The 17932-nt window shown below is 44.9% G+C and overlaps 1 protein-coding gene across 2 annotated transcripts in view; it reads left to right on the forward strand.

Annotated features, from left to right (window-relative positions):
- The window catches only part of LOC103634629 (putative GTP diphosphokinase RSH1, chloroplastic), a 49018-nt gene extending 31382 nt beyond the window's left edge, over positions 1 to 17636 (forward strand). The window contains exons 10-24 of one of the 2 annotated variants that reach the window (XM_008657215.3): positions 5115 to 5222; positions 5332 to 5429; positions 5899 to 5959; positions 6043 to 6105; positions 6185 to 6241; positions 6321 to 6422; positions 6533 to 6691; positions 6814 to 6945; positions 7022 to 7108; positions 7525 to 7596; positions 14955 to 15041; positions 15116 to 15566; positions 16433 to 16494; positions 16641 to 16709; positions 16804 to 17636. In XM_008657215.3, coding sequence (XP_008655437.1) covers positions 5115 to 5222; positions 5332 to 5429; positions 5899 to 5959; positions 6043 to 6105; positions 6185 to 6241; positions 6321 to 6422; positions 6533 to 6691; positions 6814 to 6945; positions 7022 to 7108; positions 7525 to 7596; positions 14955 to 15041; positions 15116 to 15566; positions 16433 to 16494; positions 16641 to 16709; positions 16804 to 16896 — 1701 coding nt within the window. In that variant the 3' untranslated portion in view covers positions 16897 to 17636. The remainder of the gene's footprint in view (positions 1 to 5114; positions 5223 to 5331; positions 5430 to 5898; positions 5960 to 6042; positions 6106 to 6184; positions 6242 to 6320; positions 6423 to 6532; positions 6692 to 6813; positions 6946 to 7021; positions 7109 to 7524; positions 7597 to 14954; positions 15042 to 15115; positions 15567 to 16432; positions 16495 to 16640; positions 16710 to 16803) is intronic. The other variant, XM_008657211.4, reaches the window with a different exon arrangement.
- Positions 17637 to 17932: the final 296 nt, after the last annotated feature.

Below are 17932 nucleotides of genomic sequence, written 5' to 3' on the forward strand. Positions count from 1 at the left end.
GAAGAAATGACACTTGGGTGGCATCCAGGATTTCCAGATTCTTTTGTGGTGAAGAAAGGAGCACGATCCCTGGAAGAGCCCTTCATAAGCAACTTTTGCTGAGTAGTTACCATCTGGCGCTATGGAAAAAATGTGTCTGTCTTCAATATCAGGATGCAGCTGAAAATCCGTTAAAGCTTCCCAGAGGTGCAGAAAATCAATCAAGGCCCCTACTGAGAGAGCGCCCCTAATATCACTAATCCATCTCCTATTGTCCATTGCCTCTTGCACTGTTCTTTTATTGGCAATTCTTTTTGATATGGTGTAGAACAGTCTTGGTGCAATATCAGCTACCTTTTTCCCATTAATCCATTTATCCACCCAAAAAAGAGTATTCACACCATTGCCAACCTCTGACATCAACACTGCAGAGAAGAAGGACCTGGCAATACTTGGGACCTGAATGGGTAGGTCCACCCATGGCCTCGAAGAATCAGTTTTTTGCAGCCACAACCACCTCATTCTGAGAGCCCAACAAAGCTTAGTCAGGTTAGAAATCCCGAGGCCTCCCATATGTAGAGGCCTACAAACCTTTTCCCAGGCTACCATACAGTGACCTCCTTTAGCATCCTTTCTGCCTCTCCATAAGAATCCCCTTCTAATTTTATCAATTGCATCCAAAGCCCACTTAGGAAAATCAATAGCCATTGCAGTATAAATTGTCATACTAGTTAGGACATGCTGCACTAGAATTCTTCTGCCAGCTTTGTTCAACAACTCTGCCTTCCAGCTTGGGAGAAGATCTGCAATTTTCTCAATAAAGGGCAGGAGCTGCTGTTTGGTTAGTTTGTGTAGAGAAAGAGGGAGACCCAAGTATTTGCAAGGTAGGGACTCCACCCCACAAGGTAACAAGCTTTGAACCTCCAGGATGGTCTGCTCCGAACATCTGATAGGATAAATACTGGATTTCTGCACATTGTTGTGGAGACCTGAGGCATTCCCAAAGATGTTGAGCCAGAGTAGTGGAAATGTCATTCTGAGTTGGGAGCAGGAAGAGGGCCACATCGTCAGCATAAATAGAAATTCTATGAAGTTTCTTTCTGTTGGACAATTGTTGCAGCAACCCTGTCTCTTCAGCTTTGGCAAATAGAAGGCAAAGGACATCCATGACTAAAATAAATAACATGGGAGAGAGGGGATCCCCTTGCCTGAGCCCCCTTCTATGTTGGATTTTATTGCCAGGGCACCCATTGAGCAGCACTTGAGTAGTTGAGGAACCAAGTAACCCACAAATTATATTTCTCCAGATTTGGCCAAAACCCAAAGCCTGCAGCACCTCAATCAGAAAAGGCCATGAAACCGAGTCAAAGGCTTTTGTGATGTCGAGCTTAAAAAAAAGACATGCCTTATTTTGCTGATGTAAAAATCTTGAAGTTTGCTGCACTAACATAAAATTGTCCTGTATAAATCTGCCTTTGATGAAGGCACTCTGATTTGGGGAGACAAGCTCATTCAGATGACCAGCAAGCCTATTGGCCAGGATCTTGGTTACCAATTTTGCAAAGCTGTGCACAAGACTAATCGGTCCAGCCCCATCAAACTTTGGGATCATAGTAATATATGCAGAATTAACTTTATCCAAGTTATTGAAGTTCCTACACCAAATTGCTGAAACTGCATTGAGTACGTCCACTTTGATGATGTTCCAACAAACCTTATAAAACCTCCCAGTAAAACCATCTGGGCCAGGGGCCTTGTCAGCAGGTAGGTTCAAGACAGTTGCTAGAACCTCCTGCTCAGTGAAAGGGGTGTCCAAGATGGAGAGGTTATGAGCTGGGAGGCCGAGAGCAGCTAAATCAATGGTATTCTCCCTGGAGACCGACTGACCAATAAGGTTGGAATAAAACTGATCCACTAAATCCGCTTTGGCAGCATGGCTAGTAATAATATTATCACCGTCTTTCAGCAAGGTCACCAGATTTTTCCTTTTCCGATATCTAGCATGCATATGAAAAGGTGTTTGCACCCCCTCCTTAATCCTGGATATTCTTGATCTTAATCTTACCATGGTACGCTTGAAGGAGGCCAGCAGCAGGGACTGTTTCTTGAGTCTATTTTTAAGCCAGCATTCAGCCGGAGATAGGGTCCTGTGATCTTGAGCGATTTCGAGTTTATGCAGCAACTCCTTTGCCAGACAAAGCTGCGAGACAATATGCCCTACCTGCTTATCACTCCAGCTGCGTAACCTCATGGCTGTCACCTTGAGTTTCCTATCCAGGGTGATGAAGGGACAGCTGACCGGCTGTATAGAATTCCAAGCCTCCAGCACCACGTCCTGAAATCCCTCCATTTTGGTCCAAAAGGACTCAAAATGGAACCTTCTCTTGCCAACAATATTGTCTTTTAGACCAAGAAGCAGCGGGCAATGGTCTGAATCTTGAGAGGATGAACTGAGCAGAAGCACATTTGGGAAGTAGGATTCCCAGTCAGCCGAGCAGAGTACTCTATCCAACTTCACAAGCACCGGGTTATCTTGTTGATTGGACCAGGTAAACTTTCTGCCATGTAGCTGAATTTCTTTAAGAGCTAGATCGTTGATCAGCGATCTGAACCGGCCCATCATGTCCCTGTTGAGGTTGGAGTTGTTCTTATCACTGTCCTTGTAGATTAGATTAAAATCTCCTGTGACCACCCAAGGGCCAACACAAGCCGCTCGGGTATCTCTCAGCTCCTGTAGAATTTTTTTTTTTCAGAATTCCCCTTAGGCCCATAGACACATGATAACCACCATGGCTGGCCGTCTTGTCTACAGAACTGCACTGAAACACAATGATTATCAATTCTCTGGAGTCCAGTATGACCAATATTCCTCTTCCAAGCCACTAGTATGCCCCCATTGTTTCCTATCGAAGGCAGGAACACAAATTCTGTGAATTCGACGCCAAGCATGGATAGTATATCTCTTCTAGAAATAGATTGCATTTTAGTCTCTTGACAGCATACAACATCAATTTTAGCAGAATCAACCAGCATTCTCACAGCATCTTGCCTGATCGAAGAGTTAAGTCCTCTCACATTCCAGAAAAGTATTTTGGAAGGATCCATTGGAAAACTTAACAGAAAACGCCAACTGGACAGACCTAAGACCTTAAGTCTTCAGGTGTAGACCACCCAAACAGAGCAGCTAAGGCATCAACATGAGACTGGATAAGCCGGCGTTTAAAAAGTAAAGCATACTCCATGATGGCATCAGAAGTAATCTTATCAGACTCATTGATAATACGTAAAGCCCTCATTGCTTTCCTGGATGCCTTGCTGCGCCAATCCTGCATGGAGAACTCCACGCCAATTCCAGCCACACGCCTACTGCGTCGAGGCATAGTCATAGTCAGGTCCTTTTGCCTCTTCAGTCCAGTCCCGGGTGCAGGGAGGAGGTGTGAAGGCTTTCTGCTAATCATGTTGATGAGGGATGATGATGTGCGAGGTATCACAAAGCTAAGAGTTCATTCCTAGAATTGTTTCAGAGGATGGACAGGTCTTCACTGCCCAGGATGAGAAGGCGGACTTGTTCACTGATTTCTATGTGAACCTCCTTGGTACTGCTATCAACAGGGGGGCTGCTATTGATTTGGAGCTGCTTGGGGTTCCTAGTTTTAATCTGGAAGCCCTTGATAGCCCTTTTTCGGCAGATGAGGTGTGGAACACAATCATTAGTCTACCTCTAGATAAGGCGCCAGGGCCAGACAGGTTCACGGGTCGATTCTATAAGGTCTGTTGGCCCACTATCAAGTTTGATGTCATGGCTGCAATTTCCTGTGTTTGGGCTAGAAAGTTTGCCAACATGAATTATCTGAACTCTGCTTACATTGCTCTCATTCTAAAAGTGGAAGGGGCTGACAAGGCCAAGGATTTTAGACCTATCAGCCTTATTCATAGTTTTGCAAAGCTGATGTCTAAGCTTTTGGCTAATAGATTGGCTGGTCAGTTGCAGCATCTTGTCTCGCCAAATCAATCTGCTTTCATCAAGAAATGATTTATTCAAGATAACTATATTGCTGGTTCAACATACTGCTCGTTTTCTGCGGCAGCAAAAACAGCCCCGTATCATGCTCAAATTGGACATTTCTAAGGCGTTTGATAGTGTTTCCTGGGCCTTTTTAATTGAAGTCCTTCATAGGATGGGTTTTGGACAGATTTGGTGCAACGTTGTTTGTGGTTTGCTGTCCTCTTCTTCAACTCAGATCTTGCTTAACGGATGTTCGGGAGAAGTCATATATTATCATCGGAGGGGTCTGCGGCAAGGGGACCCGTTGTCCCCTATGCTCTTTGTCTTGGTTAGGGATGTCCTTAACATTATGGTGCAGCGTGCCTCAGAGGAAGGGATTCTCCAGCCTCTTTCTTCAAGATTCCTACATCACCGGATATCTTTATATGTTACAGTTTTTTGTATCACTGATAAGTCAAATTCGCAAGCCAATCATGAATAGCTTGCATTTTTAGAATTGTTTAACAACTTGCAGTCTTGCTTATACTGCTACATGTGAATACATGCTATGTATAGTTCCTTGCATTAGCTGTTCTCTGACATCCTTCTCCCATGACAGAACCCATTGTATTAAGAGAAAATCTTGCCTTATATTTTTACTCCTTACCTTTTAAAAATAAAATAAACGTTCACTTGCTGTAAACATATTTGTGGAATAATTCTAGAATAAAATAAAAGCAAGGTTCACTTGCTGTCCATAAGTCTTTCTTGTAAAAGAATTTGGGGAATAATTCTAGTTTCGACATCCTCTGCAATAATAGTCCAACCCTTAAACTTGTGAAAGGCTGAAAGCAGTCTCTTTAGTCTTTTTGCAGCTGGTTTTCATCATGGTTTTTTAGGTAGGGAAGGGCCTCTCTCTCAAAATTGAGGGAGAAAGACTTGTCCCCTTTAATTTTTTTTATTATAATAGGTGATCTTGTACTGCTACTTTTATCCGTGTAAAAAAAAAATCTTTTGTTTCATGTAGGCATAATCAGTATATCACTATGTGTATATGTGCATTTATGAAGGAAAAAAATCTTAAATCCTAATGTTTCACTCTCAGTTCTTCCTTCCTTTGACGTTTGACCAGCAGCTCTTGTCTTTGTAGTCTGAGCTGGAATATCTATCCTTCATGTACGTTAACCCCACTGGTTTTGCTGAACTAAGGAAAAGAGTTGAAGACTTGTACAAGTCCCATGAACAAGAATTGGAAGAGGTACTGTGTTCGTTTGATAGCTTTTAAGTTATGATTGATACTGCATGATTCAATGCCATTTTCTCATGTTTGCAATGGATGACATGAATTTGAGATTCTTCAATTCCAGGCAAATAGAATTTTAAGGCAAAAGATTGCTGAGGATGAGTTTCTCGATCTTGTTAGTGTTGAAACCGAAGTGCGTTCAGTTTACAAAGAGCTCTACAGGTAAGCGCATGCCATCTCATTAAACTAGAAGTGCTACTGGCTTCAGAGTTCAGACTTATCTATTTTCATTAGGATTTGGATTATTGTACTATAGCACCACCTCTGCTTGCTGTAGTGCTGTGCTGGCATGCTATTGTGTTCCCTAGATATTTCTTACACAGTTTTCCAATTCATTTCTTATGAGATCATACAATTAACCAGTCTCCTACTCATTTTTTGTTAGTTTTTTTCTTTTATAAAAAGGTTGGCCAGTGAACCATATTTGTTGCTGACTAAAAATCACTACATAATGTGACAATGCTTTGTGGTACAGTTGCCTGCTCATTTGCTTACCTGTACGCCTCAATTAAATTTTAAACCAAAAAAATATTATTACAATAACGGTTTGAGTGTTATGTGGTTCTTACTTTGAAATATGGTGTAAGGTTGTTTATTTGGTGGATTATTTATTAGTTGAGCCATCTTTCAGCATTTACAAAACTACACTCAAATCCAAGAGTTCAATAAATGAGGTGAATCAGGTTGCTCAGGTATTTTTTAATATTCATATTAGTTATATTACTCTAAATATCCTGTTATTTGTAAAATAACGAACCTAATGTTATTTGCTTAGCTGAGAATCATCATAAAACCAAAATCTTGCAATGGTGTTGGCCCATTGTGCACTGCACAACAGGTACCACTAACAACAAATTACTATATTGTTCATACAATGAATTTGTCATTGGCTCACAAGTGTGTTCAATTCAATTCAGATCTGCTATCATGTTCTTGGCCTTGTTCATGGCATATGGACACCCATTCCTCAAGCTGTGAGTTATCTTCTTTTCGTCATATTAAATGTTCTTTTGTGAAATATACAACCTTTCTAACAATTAATTGTGTCAACAGGTGGAAGATTACATTGCAACTCCAAAACCTAATGGGTACCAAAGTCTACACACAACAGTGATACCATTTCTTAACGAGAGTATGTTCCATTTGGAAGTTCAGGTAATGTTGCCTACCCATTTGTTAAACTGAAACTGGCAAATATCAAGCAAAGAATGTATTTTCATCCTGTTACTGATTGTGACATGTTTAAAATTCCAACTGTATTGCAGATAAGAACAGAAGATATGGATTTAATAGCAGAAAGAGGCATTGCTGCACATTACAGTGGAAGAAGGGTGGCTTCTGGACCTGTTGGCCTTGGAATATCAAGTGGAAGAAATGCCAAGGGGAAAGTAATCTGCTTGAACAACACAGACTTTGCTCTGAGGGTACTATACTTTATCTAATCTAATCATACGAATGCTTTTAAGCTTTATAGTATTTCTGCTTTACATATTGTACTGCAGTGGGTTTGAGAATTTTTTTTTTAATAGCATACCATCTTTCATAGATTGGTTGGCTCAATGCAATCCGCGAGTGGCAAGAAGAGTTTGTTGGTAATATGAGTTCTAGGGAATTTGTTGATACTATCACCCGAGATCTTCTAGGAAGCCGTGTCTTTGTGTTTACTCCTAAAGGCGAGGTGAGGCAATGAACTCAGAGATATTAGTTAACAGCATAGACTATTTTGGAGGCTCTAAATAAGCTGTTACATGTAGATTAAAAACCTGCCTAAGGGAGCCACGGTGGTTGATTATGCTTATCTGATTCATACTGAAATCGGCAACAAAATGATTGCAGCAAAGGTAAACTATGAGGGAAAATGGAAATGCATTGTAATGATGAATTCCATTAGGCCCCGTTTGTTTCGTTGGAATTGAATTCCATTCTCATAATCATAATTTAGACACAAACTAATTAAGTTAATATATTTATATATTATCCTAAATCATATAAGAGATAGTTATACCCTACACTTATACTATAGAGAAGCAAGTAGAAGAGTGTACTATAAGTTGTACATTAGAAAAATAGTATGTAAATCTATAGAATCAATTTCCATCTCTCATCTCATGAATTTGAGATACACTTATATATAAACTTTAGAAATGTGTGGAATGTCACATTCTAAAAAAATAGCCTACTCCATTATTTATATTACAATTCCTCAAAATGAAGGGAAACAAACGGGGCCTTAGTGTTTTCATATGCTCTTTTGCAGGTGAATGGCAATCTGGTTTCACCAATTCATGTACTTGCAAATGCTGAAGTGGTGGAGATTATAACTTATGATGTTAGTATTCTTCTCTTAGGTCGCATGGTTTGTTTCTGATATAATTCTTTTTTTTTACAATTTTGCAATGTCAAGAACCCAAGATACGCACATACAAGGTGATGCTTTCATTGTAAAAAAATTGCAATGTTCACATGCTTATTGGTCAAATTATGCTCTCAATTCCTGTTTCCCTAATATTAACTTCAGTATGGTTGCAAGTTTTATACGGTCGTATGACCAACTAACTAAATTTATATACAACAACAATTGCAAGAAAACATGGCATGACCTATTAGGCCGAGGGGGTTGAGTATATATAGAGCAGAGTATTGCCATCAGAATTACAATATGACAGGAACTCCAGCTCGGGTACAAATACCTTAAACGACTCCTATTCTAACTCTGATGTCTCTAGGACTGATCAAACCAGATTCTATCTGTAAGTGCAATCAACCTCGTTTAAGGGTTTTGGTGATTAAATGACAAAACAAATAGAGTTTCTAACAAGTTTGCTCCTAGTACGTGTCTAGTTGTTTCAAAGACAAGAGGAGCACATACTCTATGAATAATCAAAGAGGAATGCATGGTGAATTACTCATATACATCGTTTCGCACGCTTCATGTGATTTTGTGCGAGTATCGTTTAAAATTTTATAATTCTTGAGTCGTAGGATTTACCGTTCAATTAAGAGGGATCCGACAAGTGGGTTAGTTTTGTGATAAGCTCAAACCTTTTCTCTTCAAAATCTTCCTAAAATCTTGAGTTTTGGTCGTTGGTGCGCCTTACTAGAGAGTTCCTAGCAAATGCAAGCTGAGCCCGTCTCTCGGGGCAGCTAAGTTGGGCTTTAGGAACTTCTCTGGCCAGGGCGGCTGACCTTGCTACTCAGCCGGCACATGGACCGGGTTCTTCTCTGGTGGATCCCGGCTCAGCCGGTTTCCCCCTGGTTCAGCACCTTGCTCAATCGAGTAGTGGACCATGTTCCTCTCTGTTGGATCCTGGCTCAGCCAGTCCTTGACCCAGCTCAGCCGGTTTTCTCCTGGTCTGGCTCCTTGTTCAGCCGAGCAGTTGACGAGTTCTTCTCTGTTGAATCCTGGCTCAGCCGGTCCTTGACTCGGCTCATCGGTTTTTCTCCTAGTCCACCTTGTTGCTCAGCCAGTGGCTGGATTGAGTTCCTCTCTGCTAGATACCGGCTCAGTCGGTTTCAATACCGGCTCAACCAGTATTTGAGTAGAAAGGTCAAACGGTCAGCTACCTATTGGGGTTCCTTTATATACCCTTAGCCCTCTCTCTCATTCACTCTTGCCCCATCCACGAATTCTTGGCTGTCATGACTAACCAACTCTCAAACAAGTGCATTTACTTCCTCTCTCACACCCAAATCACATCCCCTTCAATCGCTTGGAGGACCCTTGGTGTGAGGTGAAGCAGTGTTATTAAAACTACGTTTAAACGATGTTTAAACTACGTTTAAACGTCAAAACTCTAATTAGAGGTTGAAATCACGTTTTAGCGTTTTGGCGTTCTAAACTGTAAAACACAGTGTTTTATGCATTTTAGACCATTAGTTATTTTTGGGCCCAGTCTATTATTGTGCGTTTGGTTGCAATGACAGGATGGGATGGAACGGGACGATCCCTCAAATAGGGTTGTTTGGTTCAGGGTTAGGGGTTGGGACAGGACTATCCCAGTGTTGTCCCCAGTTATCCCTCAAAATTGGAGGGATGAGAGAGGACGCCAGGGGACGTCCCTGTCCTTGCTGTCCCGCAACCAAACATACCATTAGTTACTTTTGGGGTTCAATCCAGCTCATGGGTGAAGTTTTGGTAAGCCACTGACCTCTCTGTTTTAGTATTTAACTTCATATTATTGTCTGAAATTATGATATATTGGTATTTTTCATATGTTGTTTAAAACTACGTTTAAACAAAATTTAAACGTTTAAAAGTCAAAATTTCACCCATGAGCGTTCCAACGTTTTATCGTTTTAATAACCTTGAGGTGAAGTTTGGTGAACTTGTTGGTGATTTCATCTCTCTATTCCCCCTCTCTTTCTCTTGAGCTCGTTGAAACTTGAATCTTGTGCGGATTTGTTACTCTTGGAACCTTGTGTTCCTTGAAGGATAGAGGTTGCTTGAGAGTGTCCAAATTAGTGGACAACCTCAATAAGTTTGTATCGCCCGCTCTTTGAGCTAAGTTGAGAAGGGATTGCCTTGACTTTGGTGGTTGGCTTGAGGAGGATTAGGGTTGAAAGAGACCCGGTCCTTTGTGGGTTCCTCAACGAGTAGGACACCTTTGTGGTGTGGCCGAACCTCGAATTATATCGTGTGTTCTTGCGTTCGTGTTGTGTTCTTGAAAAAGGCTTCAAATCGTTGGTTAGCATAGTCTAGTTCTATCTTGTGTGTGGATCTTGTGGACTTCGTTCACATCGATTCGTCCCTATTCATGTGGATTTTCTCTCGGGCAAGGCGTCAGAAAGAATCTCTCATTATACTCTGCGTTGTTTGTTCGTTATTAATCTAACCTAAGTTGAGCAGGTTCAAAAACGGTTCAGCCGGTATTCATACCAGCTGAACCGGGTTGCACTGCAACTTGGAATTTGACTCTATCTCGAAGTTTTAGGTGAGAAAATTCTGATGTAGCCTACTCACCCCACTCTAGGCTACTTTCACTATCCTATCTTGAATTAGAGTCGATTAAGGTCTTCCTCTACTATAGAACAATCGTGTGGACCCCTGATATGGCCGTAGCATGATATACAAGCACATTTTATTCTAACAACCCTCATCATCATAACTTGTATAAGTTAAGATTTCGGGCTTTGATGTAAATTTTGGGCCTGCAAAAATGAGCCTGACACGTTTAACCAATAACATGTCGTTGGACGAGGGCTAAGCCTGTGGGCTGAGCCGGGCGGCCTGAATGTATAGCTATAACCTCGGTCCACTCCACCACTTCCTCGAGGTCACCGTGGAGTGTCGCCCTAGAGCCTATTCCTTCACCAGCGCCAGTACGCCATCGACATTCTAGAGTGAGCTGGCATGGCTGACTGCAAGTCCTGCTCCATGCATATTGACACTTACGCGAAGGTCTCCGACGACGATGGCGCCCTGGTCAGAGACATGACGACCTACCAGAGTCTTGTTGGTGCTCTACAGTACCTCACCTTTACATGGCCAGACATCGCCTACACTGTCCAACACGTATGCCTTCACATGCACACCCCACGGGAGCCCCACCTCACCATTGCCAAGCATATTCTTCGCTACCTCTTTGACTTCTGGCTGGTGGTCTACACTGATGCTGATTGGCCAGCTGCCTTGACACGCGTCGGTCCACCTTTGGCTACACCGTGTTCCTGGATGTCAACCTCGTCTCCTGGTCCTCGAAGCGGCAACCTATCGTCTGCCTCTCCAGCGAGTTGAGTATCGCGTTGTGGCCAATGGTGTGGCCGAGGCATCCTGGCTTTGTTAGCTGTTGCAGGAGCTCCACAGCCCCTCGCGCGCCACACTCGTCTACCGCAACAATGTCAGTGCGGTCTACCTCTCCACCAATCCTGTGTAGCATTAGCGAACGAAGCACGTGGAGATCGACCTCCAATTTTCGTCCGCGAGCGTGTCGTTGTCGGCGATGTCCGCGTTCTCTGCATCCGACCACTTTGCAGTTTGCCGACATCTTCACCAAGAGGCTCCAATATACGGTGTTTTCGGAGTTTTGGTCCAGCCTCAACATCTGTACTGGATAGAGTTGTGACTGCCAGGGGGTGTTAGCGTATTGTGTTCGTGTGTACACTGTAATGGGCCTTGACCCATGTCTTGACTATATATTAATATATCACCTGTCCAATTAGGGTTAGGCTTTTCCGTCTCCTAACACTGGTAATTCCACAAAAGCACTAGTAGTGTGGTAGTAGTGGTACCAACCAGCCAGGTTTGAATCCCAGCTTGCATAAAAATTCCATTGCTGAGTCGCTGTGGCTCCCAAACAAATAATGACAGGGTGCCGACCTATGGTAACGGTGTGGTCCACTCTGTATTTGGTGGTACTGGCAGTGATCGCCTGCCCAGGTTACGGTGAGCCTCTATAGGGAGAGGCCAAGGTTAGGGTGTTTTCTCATCCGGATTCTCTGAGGTTTCTGCTTAGGTGGCGTTTGGATACTGGGAAATGAGGGGAGGGAAATATGCTATTGCTATCATATGTTTGGATTGTTGGAATGGGAAATGAGAAAGGATATGGATAGGAAATGAGGTGGCCTTTTCCTAAACCTCCAAACCCGACACAGGTGGTGGGTTATAGCGAAAAAATAAGGAGCGTTGCGAAATCTCCATCGGAGCCACAAGTGCCAACACATCTCACAGTTGGATCTGCACCTCGCATGGACCACCAGAGCTGCACGCCCGCACCTCACCTTGCAGCGTGGGGGAGATGCTGTAGCTGGTTGTGCTTGCATTGCTCGTCACCAGGGCCCACCTCGCTTCGCCATGGACCACCAGAGCCTGCGTTGCTTTGCCGCGTGGGCCGTCAGAGCCAGCGTCACGTTGTGCTGGCGACTGAAGCTGCGCGTCGCTTTGTGGTGCATGCGTTGTAGTTCTCCCACATCTAGCCCCACATGGGGAACTTGCTGTTAGAGTGTTAGGCCTGTTAAGGCTAGGCCCATGTGGCCCATGTAAACACTATATAGCTAACCTGTTGGGTTAGCCCTAATCTATGGAATATTCACTCCAATATGGTATCAGCCTAGTTTCCATCCCTACAGCCGCCGCTGCCCTAGCCCTACGGTTTCTGGCGCCGCCACCCTCCCTACAGCCGCCGCTGCCCTCGCCCTAGGGTTTCTGGCGGCGCCACCCTATCCTAGGGTTTCAGCCGCCGCCGCCAGACTCCAGCTCAGGGCTTCCGCCGCCGCCGCCCTCCTCCTGGTGGCCCTGACTGACTGGCACCGCGCCCCTGCTACGCCGCGCCTGGCCGCGTCCCTGCTGCACCGCGCCTGGCCGCGTCCAGCCGCGGCCTCGATGCCGCCGTGCGCGCCCTCAGCCGCGCAAGGACCGGCCGCGCCGCCCTGGGCGCCTCCGCCGCCGCCACTTCTTTCCCGTCGCGCCCATGGCTGGTCAGCAGCGCCCCTCTCTCTCCAACTCCTCCTTCCCTCCCCTCTCCTCCTGGGTGCGCGCTGCATCCCCTGGCCGACGCGCCGCCGTGCCCCACCCCCTCCAGCCGTCGCCGACACTACCTCCCCTGCTGGCGCGCCAACCCTGGTAGCAGGAGCGTGGGGGTCGGTTCCCGTCTCCCCCGCACTTGGGCCCGCGTGGGGGGCTGCGCCTAGCGCCACCGGTGGGGACCCCACTGCTGCCGGCGCCGCCTCGGCTCTTGCGGCCGTGGCGGATGTGGTTCCGGCGGGAACTGCCGATCTGGAGGACTCCAACCCGCCACCGCCAATCCCCCCGTCGATGGTTGTCGATCCGCCGCCTCCTCCACCGATCACCCACCAGGAATACACTGTCGCCGCCCTCACCGCTGCTCGTGCGGAGCACGCTGCTCGACAGGCCCGCTTGCGGGAAGCGGCCCTCGCGTGGGAGCGCGAGCGCGAGGCCGCCGATGCTATCGCTGCTCAAATTGCCGCGGCGGAACAGCACCTCGCTTCGCCTGCGGCCCACGACGGCGGGGCCACCTCCGCTAACACCATGGGCGGCGTGTACGGCGTCCCGACCGTACCGACAGTCGGGACCGGGCCCCGGACCATCCCCGCGGTGCTCTGGCATGACCCGGCTGACCCGCTCGTGGCTCAGCTCCACCTACAAGCTGGGAGTGTCCAGAACATTCGCCTGATGGTTCCGGTCGTCCTGGAGTCAGAGTCGCCATCCTACACGCGTTGGCGGGACTTGCTTCTTCTCACCCTTCGCCGCTACGCCCTGGATGACCATGTCCTCTGCGACCCCACCGGTGTGGCGCCGACTGCTGCGTGGGTGCGCCTCGACAACATCGTGCTCACCTGGATCGTGGGGACGATCCCCGTCGACCTCCACAGCCTCCTCCGGAACCTTCCTCACGCTCGGGCTGTTTGGCTTGCCATCGAGGGCCAGTTCATGGGCAACGCCGAGGCCCGGGCTCTCCGCCTCGACGCCGCTTTTCGCACCTTCGTCCAGGGGGACCTCAGTGTCAGTTCGTACTGCCGCAAGATGAAGACCATGGCGGACTCACTTGGCGATCTGGGCTGCCCCGTGGAGGACCGCATCCTAGTCCTCAACGTCCTCCGCGGCCTCGGCGATCGCTACACCCACCTCCGGTCGTTGATCATGCGCCAGCGCCCCTTTCCTACCTTCCTCCAGGTTCGCGATGACCTCGCCCTGGAGGAGATCACTCTGGGTGCTCAGGCTGCATCGATCTCCGGCCCGGGGTCCTCGTCCTCTTCGACAGCACTGGCGGCTTTCCATCTTGCGTGGCCGGCTGGGTGAGATCAAATTTGCCTGACAAAGATCTAGCAGAGATAAGAAGGTTGCAGGACAAAGATGGAAAAGAACAGTGTGCTAGATGGAAGACTTGTGGAGACCATTTTTTATTCACTCATGTGGGTCCTGCCACATATCTCTAACCCAAACAAGAGAAACCGAACATGGGTATGAGTAGAAGTGCTGGTATCCCTATCTGTTTTCCTTCTCATCCCGTCGTATTTCCTATTCCCTATTCCAAGCTCCATCCAGACGCCACCTTAGTGCAAAGTCGTGGGGGCAGTCTTTCCCCTACCTGTCGAGTTTTATATAACTGGTAATTACCTTGAGGGGACACCTTGTATCAGTTAGCGTTAAGACAGTGACCTATGCAACAGCCACTAACCCACCACAAGCATACTGAGTTCAAGAGAGATTAATTGTACATGCAGGGATCGACATGGAGCTCTCCTTGTTTTCTTGTCTAACTGGGTTCATGATATCTTCTTTTGTGACTGATCCATCAAAATGTGACCATGCATGCATCATAGCATCACCATGAGATCAAATGTTACTTTCTTTTTCTTAGAGAGGGCATATGTACTGTACTTCTGGTCTCACCACGTGAATGGTCTCAAGTGAATCAACCAAACTGTCTGTTTTTAACCTATGACATTAGGTAGCCCAATCAATCTGATATCAATACTCTTAACCAACATGAGCAGCCATCAAGGCTACTGACCTACATCAGTACTTGCTAACTGTCTTTTAAAATAGTCTTCACTATAACAATTTGGGTGCAAATCTGAATAACATATGTGTTTCTCAGTAACTATCACAATGCTCATTTTTATTGCCCTGTATCAATCAGGAGGATTTCAAGGCAGAAATTGTATTGGAAACTTTTTTTTATATCCATGAACGTATGGACTAACTCAACATATTTGTTTCCATTGCAGAAATTATCTAGTAAGTATGCATTCCAGCGTCACCAGCAGTGGCTACAGCACGCAAAAACTCGCAGTGCTAGACACAAAATTATGAGAGTATGTGGTACTATCATTTAAATCTATTTTCCTACGATAATAGACAGCTTGGTAATTAATCTTTTCCTTATCAGTTCTTAAGGGAGCAAGCTGCTCTTTCTGCTGCTGAAATTACTGCTGACGCAGTTAATAGTTTTGTTGCTGATCTTGAAGATGAAAGTGATAGTGAGCTTTCACTTCCAAGCACCAAGAAAGAAGATAGTAAATTCAACTGGGAGAAGATATTAAGTTCTGATAAATTATTCTTTGTCAACAAAAGTAGTGATGGCTTTTTACCTGTTAATAATGTCTATCCAAAGGTCAATGGGAAGCAAAACAAAACTGTTAAGGATTTGGGCATCAAAATCAATGGTCATTCTACAATTCGAGGTGATAGCTTCAGTGAGTTAATGCACCCTAGCAATTCCACCTGCAAGGAAGTTTTCCCTGGTTTGGATGACTGGAAATCTGGTAAAATTTCTGGTTGGCATAATACGGAAGGCAACTCTGTCCAATGGCTTTGCATAGCCTGTGTTGATCGAAAAGGTAATATGCTTTTGCCTGCACTAGACAGAGAAGCTATACTGATCTTTCTATCTTTTCCTTGAAGTAGTATGAGTTTTATGGCAAACTTGTTCATGTCAATTATTGCGTGTGTTCGAATATTTAAATCCACCTAATCATAGCCTTGTAAAGGTCACAATCAGTCAGGCCTTAAAGACTAATTTATAAAAAAAACTCGGCCGGGGAGAGAAAGACTGTCCTCCCGGTATTATATTAAAAAGAGACCGAAACATGGTCCTGACCGAGAAAATCCCTGAGCCCTGGTCCCCCATCACTAACGGGCCATCACCGTCCACTCTGCAACCGCCCAGCCAGAGGGTGGCACGTAGGACGTAACCCAGGAGCGGACGGGGCACAACGAGGGGATTTTTTTAACCAAGCCAGAAATTCGCCCCCGAGGGGGATCAAACCTAGGATCTGGAGGTGCTACTCGGAAGCCTTAACCATTACACTAGAGGTCCTTTCGCTTAAGACTAATTTATAGCTTGATGGCCTGAATTAGTTTACTGGCATTTAACTATGGTAGCTTTCCATGTAAATGGCTCCTGATTCTTTGCCTGCCATGTGTTATTTAAGCGTTGCAAGGCTGCAATGCTAATCATTGTGGAATTTTTCCAAGCCTTCATTCCTCTGGTGTTCTCTCTGTGCATAGCCATTTGCCTTTCCACCTTCGAGACTGATTCGAGACTGATTCGACAATTCTACATCTGTTTTCTTTTTGGCACATAAAACACTCATAGTTGTAAGGCATGTAGCTGCTATTAGCTTATAACATTTGCTATATTATTATTGAACTTTTACTGGTAATTTTTGTAAAATCTCATGAATTCATTTGGTGACAATCACAGGGATGATGGCGGAGGTTACATCTGCTCTTACAGCTTGTGGAATTACTGTATGTTCCTGTGTGGTATGTGAATCCAAATTTCTTTGATTCTCAACAATGAATTCTCTCTCTCTCTCTCTCTCTCTCCATCTCTCTCTCCAGGTGTTAGTTGTTAGTTGGAGACAAATCCTCTTTGTATTTTTAGTCAGTCACCATCTTGTATTTTCCAGGCAGAAGTCAGTAAAAGGAGGGGAATGGGTGCTATGCTGTTCCATTTTGAGGGAAGCTATGAGAACGTGGTATGCTTGCTTAATTGATAGTTGATGATAGTATTTATCTTTCAAGCATGTTCTTTTTCATGAACGTTCTACCTAATAATCTCTGTACTTGCAGGTCAGTGCTTGTTTGAGTGTTGACATGATTTTTGGTGTTCTTGGTTGGTCTGTGGGGTGTAGCTGGTGTCCATTGGGTGCTCTTGAGTGCTAATGGGTATCAAGAGACGTATACTGCAGTAGTTCACCACTAATACTATCTTCCTCCAAGATGATGATAATGTTGGAAGCACCAAGACATCGGTGGCTCAAAATTTTGTTGGTCAGATCCTTAAAATCTGGGAACATAGAGCTTGTCCATATTCCTCATTTTGGAAACGTTCGTCCGTTCCGGAGACGTGGGAACAATCTCGTCCCCCATCTCATCCTTGTAGTGTTAAAATCCTTTTTAAGCACGTTCCCGTTCCTCAACCTCATCGATCCAGAAACTTGGTTGCTAAGGTCAGATCATGATTGGACAGGTGAGCGAGTGGAATCCTTTACTTCTCTGTCAAATCAGAAAGTGAGGGTGAGCAAAGTAGAACTAGATATATATGGTTCATTCTGAAAGTGAGTGTACATAGCAGAGTGAGTAGGGTTGGGCTATGGCTAACAAATCGTACATATGATCATGTAAAACACTGTTTTGCATTGCGAATTACACTGTTTACATTGTGTAGTTTGAAATAAGAGATAGAGATGAATAAGCTGCCGACTATGGAGAGTCAGTGCATGCTGGGATTGATTGGATTATACAGAAGGCCTTGTAAAAGATTGTTAAGGGCGGTTCTTCTCACTTTGTGGTTCGCATATACTAGTTTGCTTAAATGTGCAGCTAGAATTTTGACCTGGACGCTAATTCCAAATTTTGTCTGTGTTTAGTTTCCTACCTCTGCATGTAAATGTTATTGTATAGCTTCAGTTTTGCGAGTCAAAATTTGAGCATACTTAACTGGCAGATGCACGCTTCTGGATTACTTGCCATTTCCTGCAGTATGAATGGTAACTTAATTAGAGGTTTGGTTCTGATGATGGTGACCCTTTCATGAACATCTCCAAATAAGATGATGGTGACCCTTTTTGGATTAATTGTATTGTATACATGTCATCTTACTTTTCCAAAATTAGATGGTTAGTTTATTTAGATGCCATAGAATTGCATGAAAATGGACTGGTTTCTAACTTTTTAAAATAAGAGTGGTATATTTCTA

Source organism: Zea mays, chromosome 1 (assembly GCF_902167145.1).
Source record: "Zea mays cultivar B73 chromosome 1, Zm-B73-REFERENCE-NAM-5.0, whole genome shotgun sequence".
Taxonomy (NCBI): Eukaryota; Viridiplantae; Streptophyta; class Magnoliopsida; order Poales; family Poaceae; genus Zea; species Zea mays.